Raw genomic sequence first — 20,333 nt, forward strand, 5'->3', positions numbered from 1 at the left:
TTGGGATTAATTCAGTTATTTGTGTAGAGACTGTCAACGGATGTGGAATATCCGTTGAAGGTGAAACTGATGTTATCAATGGATAATTGCTGTTAAGCTTATCCGTTGAAGAACAACCACTTGTCAACGGATGAGTGATATCCGTTGAAGAAGGAAAAGAAGTTGAAATTGAAAGTGATATAACTGTTGAATCTGTGTAGATTGATTTGAGATGTGGTGACACAGATCCTTCAATTATATCTGAAAGAATTTGCGGGTGATCCAACAAATCATCCAAGAGATGATGATCACCTGTATTTGAGTGGGGCTTCTCCCTGAGTTGTAAAGAGGGAGAATCAGGAATTGATGGGAATAACATATCCACATCCAGAGATGGTGATGAAGTGTTTGGTGATTGATGTGTGATTATTGTGAGAGAATGGGGCTGTGACTCCACATTTATTGGAGTCACATCAAACTGAGTTTGAGAAGGCATAGATACAGATGGATGTATCTGTGCAGTGTGTGCACCCTGTGTAGAAGATTGGGTTCTAGCCTTCTTTCTTCTAATAAAGGCTTTTGTTGGTGAGTGTTTGGCTTTAGTGTCCCTCCCTCGTTTGTTCTGTGTTCCTGGTTTGGAACTATTTTCAATAGTAACATCCTTTTGGGAGGATGCTACTAGGGATGTGCTAGATACCTTTTCAACCACCACAGCTTTTTGAGAAACTGTGGCTTGGCTAGCTTGGGAAGCACTCAACTTTCCTTCCTTATCCTGGGGGTTTCTTTGATGTTCACCCCTCCCCTCACCACTCACACCCTGTTCACTCACCTCAGGGTTAATAGTTGGTGTTACAACTGTTGTCTTTTGAGAAACAACAGAGGTGGATTTCTTTGTCTTTGATTTTGAAAGTTTAGTTTTGGTGACCTTGGTAGAAATCTGTTGGGGCATCACAGATTTCATGGCCACACTAGAAGATAAAGAAATAGAGGGGTTGGAAGAAGTAGGAGTTGTAGAAGCAATTACCTCACCTACCTGAGGTGCATTCATGATTGGTAAATATACCAATGACACACTGCTGTTAAGATCCATTCTCATCAAGTCTGCAAGAACTCTTTTCTCTTGTGCCCAGCACTTGAGTTTATTATTCTCATTGATTATGACTAAACCTTCAGCAACATGGTTAGCCAATAACATAAAGAATCTAGCATAATAGATGTTATTAGGTCTATTAGCTTTGTTACCTAATCTAGTACCTAATTCTAGCATCACATAGTTGCTAAAGTTAAAATACCTATCAGAAACAAGCATATAGAGCATATTAACCAGAGATGAAGTTATGGCATCAAAATTACTAATTTTCCCAGAGAAAACCTTTATAAAGGCATCCCCAAGGAAACTCCATTCTTTCCTAAGGCCTTTTCTTCTAATACTCCCTAAATTAGCAGAGTTAAGAGAATAACCTATGGAATCTAACATGCTGGATACATCACTATCAGTGTGTGGTGTCATGGCATTGTTCTCAGGCAATTTAAAACATGCTTGTAAATCATCACAGTTAATACAGTGAGTTTTACCTTTGAGAGTGAAGGAGATAGTCATATCCATGGAGTTGAACTCAGCAGTTGTCCAAATCTCCTCAACTACTTCACAGAAAATTGTTGGGGCTTCCAGCATTGCATAGCTAAGTTTACAGTTTTTGATGAAGTCCATCATTTTGTGATAGTCTGAGTGGGCTTCATTCTTTTCTACCAAAGCTATGAAATTGTTCTTTTCATAGATGAACCCAGATTGAGACATAATCTTCACGACTGGTGCCATTGTTGTGAGTAGAAATTGCAGAGAATAACTTGAAGTTTTTGCAGAGAGAAAATGGTAAATGCTTGAAATTTTAAGAAAGCGTAAAGTAAAAATGAACAATCAGAAGGACTTATATGCTTTCTCAAATTAATAAACAAAAATATAAAATAAAGATTTATCAATAAATATGCGTTAGTGAATTTCAGCCGTTTTAAGAATAAACTGTAAGTATTCTAAAAACTACCTTTAAAACCAATACATACAGATGTATGTATGAGTATCAACGGTTAAGAGAATAGAATCAACGGCTGTTAAACACCTGAATTGATTGATGTGACATTTCAACGGATAAGGCAAATTGTCATCCGTTGAAAGGTACTTCAGTTTTATCCGTTGACGGATAAAAATTCCAGAAATGTATTTGTCTTTCAACGGATAATGATTATCCGTTGATAGAGCAATTTTGACTTTCAACGGATAGGGAACATCCGTTGATGGAATAAACTATGTTAAAAGTCAAATTTGTTCTTAGCAACTAATATATTTCAGGCTTCAATTCAAATTGCAATAAAGACATGAATTTTAAGAGTAATTAAGCATACCTAGCTCACTTACCAATCTTGTGAATGTTGATTCATCAAGTGGCTTGGTAAATATGTCAGCAATTTGTTGTTCACTTGGAACAAAATGTAGTTCCACTGTACCATTCATGACATGCTCCCTAATGAAGTGGTACTTGATATCAATATGCTTGGTCCTTGAGTGCTGCACAGGATTCTCTGTTATGGCTATGGCACTTGTGTTGTCACAAAAGATAGGAATTCTATCAACATGAAGTCCATAGTCAAGGAGTTGGTTCCTCATCCATAACACTTGAGAACAGCAACTTCCAGCAGCAATGTATTCAGCCTCAGCTGTAGAAGTAGAGACTGAATTTTGCTTTTTGCTAAACCATGATACAAGCTTGTTTCCCAGGAATTGGCAGGAGCCTGTTGTACTTTTCCTATCTATTTTGCAACCTGCATAGTCTGCATCTGAATAACCAATTAGATCAAAGCCAGATTCTCTAGGATACCAAATACCTAAATTTGGTGTACCCTTGAGATATCTGAAAATCCTTTTGATAGCAATTAAGTGAGACTCCCTAGGATCAGCTTGGAATCTAGCACATAGACATGTAGCAAACATTATATCTGGTCTGCTAGCAGTTAAATATAAAAGTGAACCAACCATGCCTCTATAACTTGTAATATCCACAGACCTTTCAGTCTTATTTAATTCAAGTTTGGTGGCAGTGGCCATGGGAGTTTTTGCAGATGAACATTCCATTAAGTCAAACTTCTTTAAAAGATCATAAATATATTTAGTTTGACTAATGAAAATCCCATCACTAACTTGTTTAACTTGTAAACCAAGAAAATAGGTTAGTTCTCCCATTAGGCTCATTTCATAATTACTTTGCATTAGCTTAGCAAACTTTTTGCAAAGTTTATCATCTATAGAGCCAAATATTATGTCATCTACATAAATTTGAACAAGTATACTAGAGCCATTAACATCCCTAAAGAAGAGAGTTTTATCAACAGTACCTCTAGTGAAGTGATTCTCCAAAAGAAATTTTGATAAGGTTTCATACCAAGCTCTAGGTGCTTGCTTCAGTCCATAGAGTGCTTTCAACAGATAATACACATAGTCTGGAAAATTTGGATCTTCAAATCCTGGAGGTTGACTTACATAGACTTCTTCCTCTAATTTCCCATTTAGAAATGCACTCTTGACATCCATTTGATAGACTTTGAAATTGGCATGGGCTGCATGGGCTAGAAATATTCTGATGGCTTCAAGTCTTGCAACAGGAGCATATGTTTCATCAAAATCTATTCCCTCTTGCTGAGAATAGCCTTTAGCAACCAGTCTGGCTTTATTCCTTATGATAATGCCATTTTCATCCATCTTGTTTCTGAATACCCACTTTGTGTCAATAGGACTCTTGTTCTTTGGTTTGGGTACCAGCTTCCATACTTGGTTTCTCTCAAATTGGTTCAGCTCTTCCTGCATAGCTAATATCCAATCTGGATCCAATAGAGCTTCTTCCACTTTCTTAGGTTCCTCCTGAGACAGAAAACTACTATACAGACATTCATCTTGAGTGGCTTTTCTTGTTTGCACTTTAGATGATGCATCACCAATGATCAGTTCAAAGGGATGATTCTTGGTCCATTTCCTTTGTGGTGGAAGATGTGCTCTAGATGAGGTGGCCTCAGTATTGTCATGATGTGAGACAGAGTGTTGACTAGTTGAAACTCCCCCTGAGTTGTTGGTCCTTTGCAGGAAACTTGGAGTTCTATCAACTGATGATGTAAATCGATTATCCGTTGATGAACTATGATCAACGGATGCTTCATTTTGTACTTCAACGGATGATGCACTATGTCTTTCAACGGATACTGCATTGCCTCTATCAACGGATGCAGTATTTTGTGCATTATCCAAGGGCATGTTTTGAATCCCTTTTGAAGTGTCATCTCCATCAGTCTCCTCTTCACTATCATCACAATATATCTCAATGTTGTCAAATTTGAGTCTCTCATTATATCCCTCATCTGTTAGTCCATCAATCTTTTTATCATCAAACACAACATGCACAGATTCCATAACAATGTTGGTTCTTAGATTGTAGACCCTATAAGATTTTCCAGCTGAGTAACCAACAAATATCCCTTCATCAGCCTTTGCATCAAACTTCCCTTTATGGTCAGATTGATTCCTCAGTATAAAGCATTTACATCCAAAGACATGAAGAAAGTTTAGAGTTGGTTTTCTTCTCTTGAACAACTGATAAGGAGTCATGCCTTTAGCTTGATTGATCAAAGAAATATTCTGAGTGAAGCAGGCACAATTAACAGTTTCAGCCCAGAAATATGTTGGTAACTTTGATTCTTCAAGCATTGTTCTGGCAGCTTCAATTAAAGATCTGTTCTTTCTTTCAACAACCCCATTTTGCTGAGGTGTTCTTGGAGCTGAGAACTCATGCATGATTCCATTTTCTTCACAGAACAGCCTTAATGTCAAATTCTTGAATTCAGTTCCATTGTCACTCCTGATATTTCTAACCTTCAAGTCAGGATGATTGTTGACTTGCCTGATGTGATTGATAATGATTTCACTTGCTTCATCCTTTGATCCAAGAAAATAGACCCATGAGAACTTTGAGAAATCATCTACAATCACTAAGCAATATCTTTTTCTTGCAATAGACAATACATTGACTGGTCCAAACAAATCCATATGTAGCAGCTGTAATGGTTCATCAATTGTTGTTTCAAGCTTCTTTTTGAATGATGCTTTCCTTTGTTTGCCTTTCTGACAAGCATCACACAAACCATCCCTTGAGAATTCAACTAGAGGGATTCCTCTAACTAAGTCCTTTTTGACTAGATCATTCATTGTCTTGAAATTCAAGTGAGATAGCTTCTTGTGCCTAGCCAACTTTCAACTGTGCTTGCTTTGCTGAAGAGACAAGTAATGGATTCTGCATCTGTAGAGTTGAAGTCAGCTATGTACACATTTCCTTTTCTAACTCCAGTTAGAACCACTTTGTTGTCTTTCTTACTAGTGACAACACAGGCTTCAGAATTGAAGGAAACTGTATTCCCTCTATCACATAGTTGACTGATGCTCAGTAAATTGTGCTTGAGACCATCAACTAATGCAACTTCATTAATGATGACATTCCTTGTTGAAATCAAGCCATATCCCATAGTAAACCCTTTGCTGTCATCTCCAAAGGTTATGCTAGGGCCAGCTCTCTCCTTGAACTCTGTGAGCAGGGAGAAATCTCCTGTCATGTGTCTTGAACAACCACTGTCCAAGTACCATAGATTTCTTCCATTTTCCTGCACACCATAAAATCAATCAATTTGATTTTGGTACCCAAGTTTCCTTGGGTCCATTCTTGTTAGCCTTTCTCCTAGACTTCATTCCTCCTGCATCTTTAGACTTAGGTAAGTTTGAGTCAACCTTGGTCTTAGATGTAGTTGGTTGAGGTGTAGGGTTAGTCACAGAATCATTTAGCACATTTGTAAAATTATTAGGCATTGATTGTGCAAACATGTTATTCCATATGGGCATATTGTATGGCATTTGAGGCATACTAAATGCAGCAAGATAAGGATTGTTAAAATATGGCATGTTTACAAAATGTGCATAAGGATTTTGTTGAGACATAACAGGCATAGCATGCAGAGGTGATGCAGACATATTAGGCATAGAAGAGGGTACATTTATGGGAGTCTTCTTAATGGATTTACAACTAGCAGATAGATGATTAACACTACTACAATGCACACAGCTTTTTCTAGGAGCATACCTATCAGGTGTGTAATTGTTGTGTTTATTAACTCCTACCTTCCCATTTCTGTTGGATTTTCTTTTAGATTCCTTTTTATCCTCAACCATCTTGAGCCTATTATTTAACTGTTCTAAGGTCATGTGCCCTACATTCACCTTACTGACATCTTTGGATGTGCTTGCTTCTTCTTTGACAAAGTTCTTTGAAGTTGAACCAAACTTTTTGTTGAGTTTCTTTAGATTCTCTCTTTTAGAAACATCTGCCTGTTTTGATTGAGGAACCTTCAACGGATGCTCCTTTTCTTCCTTCAACGGATAACTTTCATCATCCGTTGATTCCACATCCGTTGACAGCCCATCAATTAATTCCAGTTTCTTTTTATTTTTATCCCAGGCAGTTTCACAGAATGATTCAATTCCTTGGACCTTAGCAATTTGAGCACTTACATCCCTAGATGTCTTCCAGGCTTTAATCACCTCTTGCTCTTTCTCTAATTGATTGGAAAGTATTTCTACTTTCTTAACAGATTCAGCTAGTTCATTTTCAACAGATATACAATGCAACTTTGTTTTCTCTAGGTCAATCATCTTATCTTCTAACAAAGCATTTCTATTACTTAAAAACAGATTGTTCTCTCTAATCCTACTATTTTCTTTAGCAAGAGATTTAAGAGACACACGCAAATGATACAATTCAGTAGACATGTCATTAAAAGCATCATTGCACTCTTCTTTAGTAAGCTGTGTTAAGTCAGTAGTGATTACCTGATTGCTTGATGAACTAACTTCATTTTCTTCAGAATCAGCCATGAGAGCAAGGTTGACATACTCCACATCTTCATCCTCTTCATCTCCATTAGCTGCCCAGTCCCTTTCTTGAGTAATGAAAGCCCTCTCCTTTTGCTTGAGTAGATCAAAATATTTCTTTTTGTAATCTACTTGTTCAAATTTCTTCTTTTCAGAAGTTGGCTTTCTGCACTCACCTGCAAAGTGTCCACTTATACCACAATTGAAACACTTGAACTTGGATTTGTCCACAGTGTTTTTGTGAGGTTTAGTGGCTCTAGTGTTTTTCTTGAATTTCATCTTTGCAAATCTTCTGGACAGAAATGCAAGATGCTCATCAATACCATCTGAGTCATCTTGGCTGGAGTTGTCTTCATTTTCAGCAACTTGCTCTTTCCCCTTGCTTGATTCCTGATTTCTTATACCATCTTTGGAGTTTGATGTAGATCTCGCAGTTTCTTGTCTGCATTTCCTCTCATCTTCAGCTACCAATGCAACTGAACTTCCTTTCTTTCTCCCCTTCTCCAATACCTCATCCTGTTCCAGCTCTAGTTCATAAGTCTTCAAGATTCCATACAATCTTTCAAGAGTGAAGTCCTTATAATCTTGAGAGTTTCTTAAGGAGACAGTCATGGGTTTCCATTCCTTTGGCAAGGATCTTAAAAATTTAAGATTTGAATCCTTCACCTGGTACACTCTTCCATACAGCTTCAGTCCATTCAACAGCTTTTGGAACCTATTGAATGTTTCATTTAAAGATTCATTTTCTTCAAAATGAAAGTATTCATACTGTTGAATGAGAAGCTGCATTTTGTTTTCTTTCACTTGTTCTGTACCTTCACACAGTAGTTGAACTGTGTCCCAAACCTCTTTGGCAGTTGTGCAATTTATCACATTATCAAACATATCCATGTTAAGACCATTAAACAAAATGTTCATAGCCTTCTTATCCTTGTGGACTTCTTCTGTGTCTTCCATTGTCCATTCTGCTCTAGGTTTTGGAATGGATTGACCAACAGCAACTGTGGCTGTAGCAACTGTTGCTACTTTGTGGGGAATGTGAGGACCATTCTCAATGCAGTTTACATAACCTTCATCTTGGGAGAGTAGATGAAGGTGCATTTTTACCTTCCAATGGTGATAACTGTCTTTGTCAAGAACTGGGATCTTTACTCCAATATCCTTCTTACTCATCTTTGTTAGATTCCAAGATCTTTAAACTCTTTGTATGTCAAGAGCCTGCTCTGATACCAATTGTTATTCCTAGTGGACTAACAATGAGATTTACAGAAGGGGGGTTGAATGTAAATCTCAAAACTTTTTCAAGTTTTGAGCAGTTTATGAAAGTTGTGTGTTCAAGAAGAACAAGTGTGTGAATTGCTTTAAGCTAATACAGACAGATATATATTCAAGCACAAATGTAAAGAACACAACAGACCTTAAAAACTTTTCTGGTGGATTTGTTGTTCCACCAGAGATGGTATTTTAGAAAATCTGTGATTAAACAATGTTGATCACAGCTGCATCCTAGTACAAACTAGATGAATTTTCTCTCAATATTTTTCTAAACAGCTCTGGAAAATCTCACATCTAATTACTAGCTTCTACTTGGTTTATATATTACCAAGTGTACAAGTGAAGAACAATATAAAATACAGTAATAAAATAAGATCTTCACTTGCTTCTTTTCCTGTTCACTCCAGTACTTTGTTGACTATTGCATCTTTGTACTAGAGAAGAACGGCTGCTTTTTCTGTTGTTCCTGAAATTCGGCTACCACATCTCAGTTGTCTCTATCAACCCATGTGCCTCTGTTTGTAGGTACAACTACCCCTTATCAACGGCTAATCATCAGAACATCCGTTGAAGCTTTCATCCGTTGATGCACTCATCCGTTGAAGGATGTTATCCGTTGAAGCTTTCATCCGTTGATGCACTCATCCGTTGAAGGATGTTATCCGTTGATGACTTTATCCGTTGAAGCTTTAGAGACATCCGTTGAAGCTTAGCTTCTCATCCGTTGAAGGTCTTTAAGTCATCCGTTGATACCACTTCACTTATACAAAATTACAAGGCATGAAGTATTTACAATTGGCCTTCCTATCTGCATATCATCTAGTAGTCAACATGACTCATAGTTTCTCTCAACTTCCAAGAATTACATTTTAAATACAGAGACTGAAATATGCTACAACACTAGACTTATTTCTAAGTAAAGCTACACCATCAACGGATAGCCAAAGTGGTCTTATCCGTTGAGGCTACAGACACTAAATTTCTACTTAAGTATTTTGTTAAACATATCATCAAACTAATGCACATACATTCCTAACAGATGAAGCAAGTGAAATCATTATCAATCACATCAGGCAAGTCAATAATCATCCTGACTTGAAGGTTAGGAATATCAGGAGTGACAATGGAACTGAGTTCAAGAATTTGTCAATAAGGCTGTTCTGTGAAGAAAATGGAATCATGCATGAGTTCTTAGCTCCAAGAACACCTCAGCAAAATGGGGTAGTTGAAAGAAAGAACAGATCTTTGATTGAGGTTGCCAGAACAATGCTTGAAGAATCAAAGTTACCAACATATTTCTGGGCTGAAGCTGTTAATTGTGCCTGCTACACTCAGAATATTTCTTTGATCAATCAAGCTAAAGGCATGACTCCTTATCAGTTGTTCAAGAGAAGAAAACCAACTCTAAACTTTCTTCATGTCTTTGGATGTAAATGCTTTATACTGAGGAATCAATCTGACCATAAAGAGAAGTTTGATGCAAAGGCTGATGAAGGGATACTTGTTGGTTACTCAGCTGGAAAATCTTATAGGGTCTACAATCTAAGAACCAACATTGTTATGGAATCTGTGCATGTTGTGTTTGATGATAAAAAGATTGATGGACTAACAGATGAGGGACACAATGAGAGACTCAAATTTGACAACATTGAGATATATTGTGATGATAGTGAAGAGGAGATTGATGGAGATGACACTTCAAAAGGGATTCAAAATATGCCCTTGGATAATGCACAAAATTCTGCACCCGTTGATAGAGGCAATGCAGTATCCGTTGAAAGACATAGTGCATCATCCGTTGAAGTACAAAATGAAGCATCCGTTGATCATAGTTCATCAACGGATAATCGATTTACATCATCAGTTGATAGAACTCCAAATTCCCTGCAAAGAACCAACAACTCAGGGGGAGTTTCAACTAATCAACACTCTGTCTCACATCATGACAATACTGAGGCCACCTCATCTAGAGCACATCTTCCACCTCAAAGGAAATGGACCAAGAATCATCCCTTTGAACTGATCATTGGTGTTGCATCATCTAAAGTGCAAACAAGAAAAGCTACTCAAGATGAATGTCTGTATAGTAGTTTTCTATCTCAGGAGGAACCTAAGAAAGTGGAGGAAGCTTTATTGGATCCAGATTGGATATTAGCTATGCAGGAAGAGCTGAACCAATTTGAGAGAAACAAAGTTTGGAAGCTGGTACCCAAACCAAAGAACAAGAGTCCTATTGACACAAAATGGGTATTCAGAAACAAGATGGATAAAAATGGCATTGTCATAAGGAATAAAGCCAGATTGGTTGCTAAAGGCTATTCTCAACAAGAGGGAATAGATTTTGATGAAACATATGCTCCTGTTGCAAGACTTGAAGCCATCAGAATTTTTCTAGCCTATACAGCCCATGTCAATTTCAAAGTCTATCAAATGGATGTCAAGAGTGCATTTTTAAATGGGAAATTGGAGGAAGAAGTCTATGTAAGTCAACCTCCAGGGTTTGAAGATCCAAATTTTCCAGACTATGTGTATTATCTGTTGAAAGCACTCTATGGACTGAAGCAAGCACCTAGAGCCTGGTATGAAACCCTATCAAAATTCCTTTTGGAGAATCACTTCACTAGAGGTACTGTTGATAAAACTCTCTTCTTTAGGAATGTTAATGGCTCTAGTATACTTGTTCAAATTTATGTAGATGACATAATATTTGGTTCTAAAGATAATAAACTTTGCAAAAAGTTTGCTAAGCTAATGCAAAGTAATTATGCAATGAGCCTGATGGGAGAACTAACCTATTTTCTTGGTTTACAAGTTAAACAAGTTAGTGATGGAATTTTCATTAGTCAAACAAAATATATTCATGATCTTCTAAAAAGGTTTGACTTAATGGAATGTTCATCTGCAAAAACTCCCATGGCCACTGTCACCAAACTTGAATTAAATAAGACTGAAAGGTCTGTGTACATTACAAGTTATAGAGGCATGGTTGATTCATTTTTATATTTAACTGCCAGTAGACCATATATAATGTTTGCTACATATCTGTGTGCTAGATTTCAAGCTGATCCTAGGGAGTCTCACTTAATTGCTATCAAGAGGATTTTCAGATATCTCAAGGGTACACCAAATTTAGGTATTTGGTATCCTAGAGAATCTGGCTTTGATCTAATTGGTTATTCAGATGCAGACTATGCAGGTTGCAAAATAGACAGGAAAAGTACAACAGGCTCCTGCCAATTCCTGGGAAACAAGCTTGTATCATGGTTTAGCAAAAAGTAAAATTCAGTCTCTACTTCTACAGCTGAGGCTGAATACATTGCTGCTGGAAGTTGCTGCTCTCAAGTGTTATGGATGAGGAATCAACTCCTTGATTATGGACTTCATGTTGATAGAATTCCTATCTTTTGTGACAACACAAGTTCCATAGCCATAACAGAGAATCCTGTGCAGCACTCAAGGACCAAGCACATTGATATCAAGTACCACTTCATCAGAGAGCATGTCATGAATGGTACAGTGGAACTATATTTTGTTCCAAGTGAACAACAAATTGCAGACATATTTACCAAGCCACTTGATGAATCAACATTCACAAGATTGGTAAGTGAGCTAGGTATGCTTAATTACTCATAAAATTTATGTCCTTATTGCAATTTGAATTGAAGCCTGAAATGTATTAGTTGCTAGAACAAATTTGACTTCTTAACAAAGATTATTCCATCAACGGATATTTCCTATCCGTTGAAAGTCAAAATTGTTCTGTCAACGGATGTTCATTATCCGTTGAAAGACATATACATTTCTGGAATTTTTTATCCGTCAACGGATAAAACTGAAGTACCTTTCAACGGATGACAGTTTACTTTATACGTTGAAATGTCACATCAGTCGATTCAGGTGTTTCACAGCCGTTGATTCTATTTTCCTAACCGTTGATACTCATACATACAGCTGTATGTATTTGTTTTAAAGGTAGTTTTTAGAATACTTACAGTTTATTCTTAAACGGCTGAAATTCACTTACATATATTTATTGTTTAATCTTTTATTTATGCTTTTTAATTTGAGAAAGTATATAAGCCCTTATGATTTTTCATTTTTACTTTACGCTTTCTTGAAATTTCAAAGCTTTTACCATTTTCTCTCTGCAAAACCTTCAAGTTATTCTCTGCAACTTCTACTTACAACAATGGCACCTGTAGTATAAATTATGTCTCAATCTGGGTTCATCTATGAGAAGAACAATTTCATAGCTTTGGTAGCAAAGAATGAAGCCCACTCAGATTATCACAAAATGATGGACTTCATCAAAAACTCTAAACTTAGCTATGCAATGCTGGAAGCCCCAACGATTTACTGTGAAGTAGTCGAGGAGATTTGGACAACTGCTGAGTTCAACTCCATAGATATGACCATCTCTTTCACTCTCAAAGGTAAAAATCACTGTGTTAACTGTGATGATTTACTAGCATGTTTTAAATTGCCTGTAAACAATGCCATAACACCACACACTGATAATGATGTATCCAGCATGTTAGATTCCATAGGTTATTCTCTTAACTCTGCTAGTTTAGGGGGTATTAAAAGAAAAGGCCTTAGGAAAGAATGGAGTTTTCTTGGGGATGCCTTTATCAAGGTTTTCTCTGGGAAAATTAGTAATTTTGATGCCATAACTTCATCTCTTGTTAATATGCTCTATATGCTTGTTTCTGATAGGTATTTTAACTTTAGCAATTATGTTATGCTAGAATTCGGTACTAGATTAGGTAACAAAGCTAATAGACCTAATAACATCTATTATGCTAGATTCTTTATGTTATTGGCTAACCATGTTGCTGAAGGTTTGGTCATAACCAATGAGAATAATAAACTCAAGTGCTGGGCACAAGAGAAAAGAGTTCTTGCAGATTTATTGAGAATGGATCTCAACAGCAGTGTACCATTGGTATATTTACCAATCATGGATGCACCTCAGGTAAGTGAGGTAATTGTTTCTACAACTCCTACTTCTTCCAACCCCTCTATTTCTTTATCTTCTAGTGTGCCCATGGAATCTGTGACAATGCCCCAACAGATTCCTACCAAGGTCACCAAAACTAAAATTTCAAAATCAAAGACAAAGAAAACCACCTCTGTTGTTTCTCAAAAGACAACAGTTGTAACACCTACCCTTAACCCTGAGGGGAGTGAACAGGGTGTGAGTGGTGAGGGGAGGGGTGAACATCAAAGAAACCCCCAGGATAAGGAAGGAGAGATAAGTGTTTCCCAAGCTAGCCAAGCCACAGTTTCTCAAAAAACTGTGGTGGTTGAAAAGGTTACTAGCACATCCCTAGCTGCATTCTCCCAAAAGGATGCAACTATTGAAAATAGTTCCCAACCAGGAACACAGAACAAACGAGGGAGGGACACAGAAGCCAAACACTCACCAACAAAAGCTTTTATTAGAAGAAAGAGGGCTAGAACCCAATCTTCTACACAGGGTGCACACACTGCACATATACATCCATCTGTATCTATGCCTTCTCAAACTCAGTTTGATGTGGCTCCAACAAATGTGGAGTCACAGCCCCATTCTCTCACAATTAACACACATCAATCAACACACACTTCATCACCATCTCTGGATGTGGATATGTTATTCCCATCAATTCCTGATTCTCCCTCTTTACAACTCAGGGAGGAGCCCCACTCAAATACAGGTGATCATCATCTTTTAGATGATTTGTTGGATCACCCGCAAATTCTTTCAGATGTAATTGAAGGATTTGTGTCACCAAAACTCAAATCAATCCACACAGATTCAACAGTTATATCACTTTCAATTTCTACTTCTTTTCCTTCTTCAACGGATATCACTCATCCGTTGACAAGTGGTTGTTCTTCAACGGATAAGCTTAACAGCAGTTATCCGTTGATACCATCAGTGTCACCTTCAACGGCTATTTCATATCCGTTGATAGTCTCTACACACACAACTGAAATAATTCCAAGTGTAGAAGACATGATTACTGTACAATCACTTTTAGGACTGAGGGAAGGGAGTGACAATTTGAGTGAGAGGCTGGGTTGCACCCAGGCAAAAGGAGAGATTGAGAGCTCAAATATGCATGCTATTTCTTCCAGCATGGCAAAAGTAAGTGAGAGGAGTACCACCTTAGTAGGTGAAGGTGAGGAAGTGAGGAGTGTGAGCCAGGGGGAGCCCCTGATGCAAGAATATAGAGAAAAAGAGAGAAAGGCAGGTACAGCAGATATAAGGGTGGATCCAGCCATTGCTAATGAGTCAATGATTGTGGATGATGCTGAAAAGGAAAGACAATTTCAGCAACATTACAAAGCTGTAATTGATAACATTTCCTTGGATGCTGACACTTTTACTCATCCTGTGTCAGCCTATCATTTGTTGGCTGCTCAGGGCAATGAGGAGGCAGAAAAGACACTACATCTAGTACATACAACAAAATCTCTTCAAAGGGATAAAGCTGCTATTAACAAGATGCCTTCTATAGCTGGTGAGTCATCTGAGGAATTTGGAGTAAATTCTGATGATGATGACTCTGTTTCTTTTGATGGAAGCATGAACTTAGGGGGAGATGAAAGCCCTAGTTCTATTCCAAATTTACCTGAATGGGCCTTGACAAAGGAGTCTACACCAGGGCAATTCAATGTCTCCTTAGTCAAACAAATCAGTACTATCCAACAGGCCATTCAGAAAACTTCACATGCTGGTACCAAGGCAATCCTTACAGCTCACCTGGACTCACTGCATCTCATGAAGTTGCAGCAAGTAAGCCAGAATCAGAGTGTGGATGAACTCAAGAAGGATATTGCTGACTTGAAATCCTACAATTCTGAAAAATTGGATTCAGTCATGTCCTATGGTACAATGAAGGACTTATTGTTGAGATTGAAAAAGGATTCAAATACTGAAAAGAGGCTGGCTAAGTTAGAAGACAGAGTCCAAGTTATTGAAAATTCTTTGGCCAGCATTCTTCACAACCAACAATCTCAAAAAAGTCTACTTATGCAGCTGGCAAAGGCACAAGGCTTGACCCCTCTCCTTGATGATAACAAAAAGGGGGAGAGAAAAAGGGAAGGAAAGGAGAGCCATCTACAAAAATCCAGATATCTAAAGTGCTAGTTCCTGCCATCACTACTTCTCCAATTATGCAAATCAAAGGAAAGCCTGATGGAATTGACCTAATCCAGCTAGCAGCAGCTGAAATTCAAGTGAAAGAGCAAAGGAGGAGAATTGATGAAAGGGTGCAACAAGTGTTTGGCTCAACACAAGATAAATCAATATCTGTGAAACATAGCACAAAGGTTGAACCAATCATTATGGAGCACAAGCCAGAAAGGAGGAATAAGGTTGGAGAGACTTCTTTCAAGAATCTAAAACCTATGGTTCTCAAGCCCAACACTAGATCCAGCAAGGACTCCACAAAGAACCCCCTAGACTTTGCTCAGATGAAAGAAGTGGACTTTCCTCTTCCAAAGCCTGATGAAGACAAAGTTTTGGGTGCTAACATCATAAAGTACAAGGAGACCAAGGACATAGTTGAAAGAATGAAAATGGCCATTATCTTTAGAGAGGGAAAGAGTATCTGTGTGATGTAAGGACATCCCAAATTCCTAAAGGCCAAGAGGGAAGAAACCAAAAGGTTGAAGAAAGAAGCTGAAAAACTCAAGGCTGACAAAAGAGCACAAGCAAAGCTTGAACAACAGCTAAAGTCAAGTCAAGTTGAAGGAGAGAAAGGAATTGAAGTCAGGGGTGAAGACAAGATTGCAAACCTAGATGAGGTTTTTGGGAGTATATTTGGTGAGAGTATGGAGGAAAGAGAGGAATGGCAGAAGGGAAACAGAAGAAAGGCCAAGGCACATAGAAGGAGTGAAGATAACACTGAAGAAACTAAATCAATATCTAAACCACTACCTTCCATACCTGAACCTTGTGTTGCTGATCCCACTATAAACATCCATGGTGAACTAATCATCCCAAAAGAGGAACCTATTGATTGGGACACCATCGAATTGCCTATCTTTTTAACCACTCTTCCACTATCAAAGAAACAGAAAAGAAAATCCGAATCTACACCTCCCCTAACCTCTAAGAAATTCACTCAAAAACAAAAGCCTAAGCCACCCATTTCTAAAGATGATTATGTTCACATCTGTGACATAAAAGAAATTTCAGACATTGAACTCTATCTGGATGAGCTGGAGGATGTAAGGGGAATAGCTGCCTACAGACAGCTACCAGAGAGATTTGTGTTCAGATACAAAGGAGCTGGGGAAAGAACATGACCTCTCTACAGGATTCTGAATGAAGGCTACTCTACCTTGATCAGAGTCTTTTCAGCCATACAAAAGGATTCTGGCTTTACCAGGACTGCCAAGACTGAAATTCTCAACAAGATTGCCAACATAAGGAAAACTTGGAGGGAGCCCAATGCTTTGCCCAGAACCTTACTCATTCAAGAGAGGGGAACTACAATTCACAAATCACCTCATTGGTTGATGGAATTCAGAGATGATAAAGGAGTCAGAAGATTTTTCAGACTTGAAGACCAACTCAAGATTGCCAGCAATGAAACTCTCAAGGAAATGCAATCTAAGTTGGATATCAGTGATGAAGATGAAGCTGAATTCTACAGACAACTCCAACTCCAAATTGAGGAAAATGACAAAGGGCTAGGAAAGAAAATAAGGGAACAAAGAAGAAAAAGATGATTTGCTCAGACTAAAGGAGCACCCTTGGAAATTCTGTAAATCTTCAATTACCTCCTAGTACATACACTTTTGCAGCACTTTTAAATTTCTACTTAGTTTCAATTCATATATTTGTTAAGTGTTTTGTTATCATCAAGTTAACCCTGAATTTATGTCTACAATTCTTATAGACATAAATAGGGGGAGATTGTTAGGAATATATGTGCATTAGTTTGATGATATGTTTAACAAAACACTTAAGTAGAAGTTTGGTGTTTGTAGCCTCAACGGATAAGACCACTTTGGCTATCCGTTGATGGTGCAGCTTTACTTAGAAATAAGTCTAGTGTTGTAGCACATTTCAGTCTCTGTATTTAAGATATAATTCTTAGAAGTTGAAAGAAAATATAAGTCATGTTGACTACTAGAAGATATGCAAATAGGAAGGCCAATTGTAAATATTTCATGCCTTGTAATTTTGTATAAATGAAGTGGTATCAACGGATGTCTTAAAGACCTTCAACGGATGAGAAACAAAGCTTCAACGGATGTCTCTAAAGCTTCAACGGATAGAGCTTCAACTGCTAACACATCAACGGATAAAGCCATCAACGGATGAAGGCTTCAACGGATGTTCTGTTAAATAGCAGTTGATAAGTGGTAGTTGTAACAGCAGACAGAGGCACATGGGTTGTCAGAGATAACTGAAATGTGGAAGCCTAATTTCAGGAACATCAGAAAAAGCAGCCGTTCTACTCTAGTACAAAGAGGCAATAGTCAACAAAGTACTTGAGTGATATGGAGAAGAAACAAGTGGAGAACTTATTTTATTATTGTATTTTTATCTTTGTCTTCACTTGTACACTTGGTGATATATAAACGAAGTAGCATCTAGTAATTAGATAAGAATTTTTCCAGTGCTGTTTAGAAAAATCTTGAAAGAAAAATTATCTAGTTTGTACTAGGATGCAGCTGTGATCAACATCTTGAATCACAGATTTTCTGAAATACCATCTCTGGTGGAACAACAATCCACCAGAAAAGTTTTTAAGGTCTGTTGTGTTCTTTACTTTAGTGCTTGAATATATATCTGTCTGTATTAGCTTAAAGCAATTCACACACTTGTTTATCTTGAACACAAAGCCTTTAAAACTGCTCAAAACTTGAAAAAGTTTTGAGATTTACATTCAACTCCCCTTCTGTAAATCTCATTGTTAGTCCATTAGGAATAACACAACATATTATAATTGTTTCAGTTGATAATATAATTTACCTCTGGAGCACGACCTTGTAGGATATCATCAAATACCGGTGACCGATCTAAAACATTTATATCATTATTTGATCCAGCAACTCCAAAAAATGCATGCCATATCCATAGATCAGATGAAGCAACCGCTTCCAGGATAATTGTTGCAACTCCTTTATGGCCGCTCATGAACATTCTCTTCCATGCTTTTGGACAATTTTTTCATTGACAGTGCATGCAATCAATACTACCCATCATACCGAAAAAGCCACAAGCCTCACCCATCTGCAATAGACGTTGCACGTCATTCGAGTTCGTCTTTCATAGGTATTTACCCTCAAATATTGTAATTATATTTGAGACGGACTTTTTCAAGCCTTCAACCGCAGTACTCTCCCCAATGTGAACGTAATCATCAACAACGTCAGCAGATACACCATATGCCAACATACGCATTGCCGCGGTGCATTTTTCTAAAGGTGATAAACTTTTTCTTCCCACTGCATCAATCCTTTGTTGAAAGTATGAATCAAAATTTGAAACAGCATCCACAATACGAAGAAAGACATGTATTTTACGAAAGAGCTCGAGTCGACGCTTTCTTTTAGTGTCATCGAAAAACTCTTCAATAAATTCTTTAGTGATATCTTCGGTGATATCTTCAGTGAAGCTTTGTAGTGTGGGTGTTTGATTCATTTTGATGTGAATTGAAAGAGATAATACATCTAGTTTATATAGAAGGTAAAAACGAATATATTCCAACGGCTAGTTTACAAACAAATAAAAACAACCACTAGCTTCCAACGGCTAGTTTACAAACAAATAAAAATAACTACTAGCTTCCAACGGCTAGTTTACAAATAAATAAAACAATTACTAGCTTCCAACAACTAGTTTACAAATAAATAAAAATAACCACTAGCTTCCAACGACTAGTTTCTTGCCATAATATTCTCAAGCAATTTTGCATGAGCCTTCCGTTGAGCTTCGGTCATTTTTTCAGTATCTGCCAAAATGATTTTTAAATCCATCTCCCTTTGTCGAATGTCAAGATCTTTTAGTTTAATTTCATTTGTGGTTTCCATCATGCTCATTCTTTTCAAGTCATTAGCTTCGAAAGCTTCAAATTCTTCAACTTCTGTAGCTGTTGCCTTCCCCTTTCCCTTCCTTTTAGCTGCTTTAGTACCTGTAGGACGGACCGCTTCGAATTCTTCAGATGGAGGTGTATCATTATTTCCCTCCGATGAGTACACTCCAGAACTACTTAATTTAGTTCTTTTAGAACTTTCACTAGTTTTAGGAGTTCTCAACTTGGGTTGTTTACGAAGCTCACGCCAATGATTGTCAAAGTTAGACTTCTTCTTGTAATATTTTAAATGAAGTGCATTAGCTTCCTCAATTATGTTGTCCAAGTTTGAACCGCTCCCGACTCTTCGTTCAGCCTCATCATGACATGATCCAAATTTCTGAGTACCTTCATTTATTCGTTGCCACCTTTTTTCATTGCCATAACTCCTCTCTTAATGATATCAGAATTATCTTCATCACAATATTGACGAATTCGATCCCAAAATGCGTCGGCTTTTTGATCAGTACCGATTAATGTATCAATTGACACATTCAACCATGCACTTATTAAGAATTTATCTTCAACCCACTTCCACTGACCAATAATTTCTCGTACCTCTTCCGTTTTCTCGCAATCATCATTTAGATCAATAATGTTTTCATGACTAAAGGCGGGGACTTGCATTTCCGGAGAATTTTAAATATTGATAGGTGTTTGTTGGGTTACAAATTGTGGATTTGAAAATGGAGGAAATGGAAACTGATATGGAGAATTTTGAGGATATGAAAATGTAAATTGAGAATTTTGAGAATGTGAAAATTGGTATTGGGAATTGGGATTTTAAGAATTAAATGTAAAATTAAATGGGTTTGGAAAATAGGAATTTTGGTATGGATATGGAAATTGAGGCTTTGGATTTTGAGGAGTTGAATTTTGATTTGAAGATGGGGTATTTTTTGGATTCATTTTTGCTAGTATAATTTTTTTTAGAATCAAAGAGTGTAAATAACAGTGACTCGGGGATTGGTATTTATAGGAGGAAAAAAAGTTACCGTTTATATTACAAAGTTAATATTTATTAACGTTAACATTACAACGTT

The 20,333-nt window shown here is 37.4% G+C and overlaps 2 protein-coding genes across 2 annotated transcripts; both read right to left on the reverse strand.

Moving 5' to 3' along the window:
* Positions 1-18,167: 18,167 nt before the first annotated feature.
* LOC141718259 (uncharacterized) lies at positions 18,168-18,860 on the reverse strand. Its single transcript, XM_074520642.1, has 2 exons — positions 18,500-18,860; positions 18,168-18,370 (listed from the first exon to the last, which is right to left on the reverse strand). Exons 1-2 carry the CDS (start codon positions 18,858-18,860, stop codon positions 18,168-18,170), a joined length of 564 nt encoding a protein of 187 aa, XP_074376743.1.
* A 236-nt stretch (positions 18,861-19,096) lies between these two features.
* On the reverse strand, positions 19,097-19,917 carry LOC141718260 (glutathione S-transferase T2-like). Its single transcript, XM_074520643.1, has 2 exons — positions 19,761-19,917; positions 19,097-19,683 (listed from the first exon to the last, which is right to left on the reverse strand). The coding sequence occupies exons 1-2, from the start codon at positions 19,915-19,917 to the stop codon at positions 19,097-19,099; spliced, it is 744 nt and encodes a 247-aa protein (XP_074376744.1).
* Between the last annotated feature and the right edge of the window lie 416 nt (positions 19,918-20,333).

The sequence above is a fragment of the Apium graveolens genome, chromosome 4, assembly GCF_009905375.1.
Source record: "Apium graveolens cultivar Ventura chromosome 4, ASM990537v1, whole genome shotgun sequence".
In the NCBI taxonomy this organism is placed as follows: domain Eukaryota; kingdom Viridiplantae; phylum Streptophyta; class Magnoliopsida; order Apiales; family Apiaceae; genus Apium; species Apium graveolens.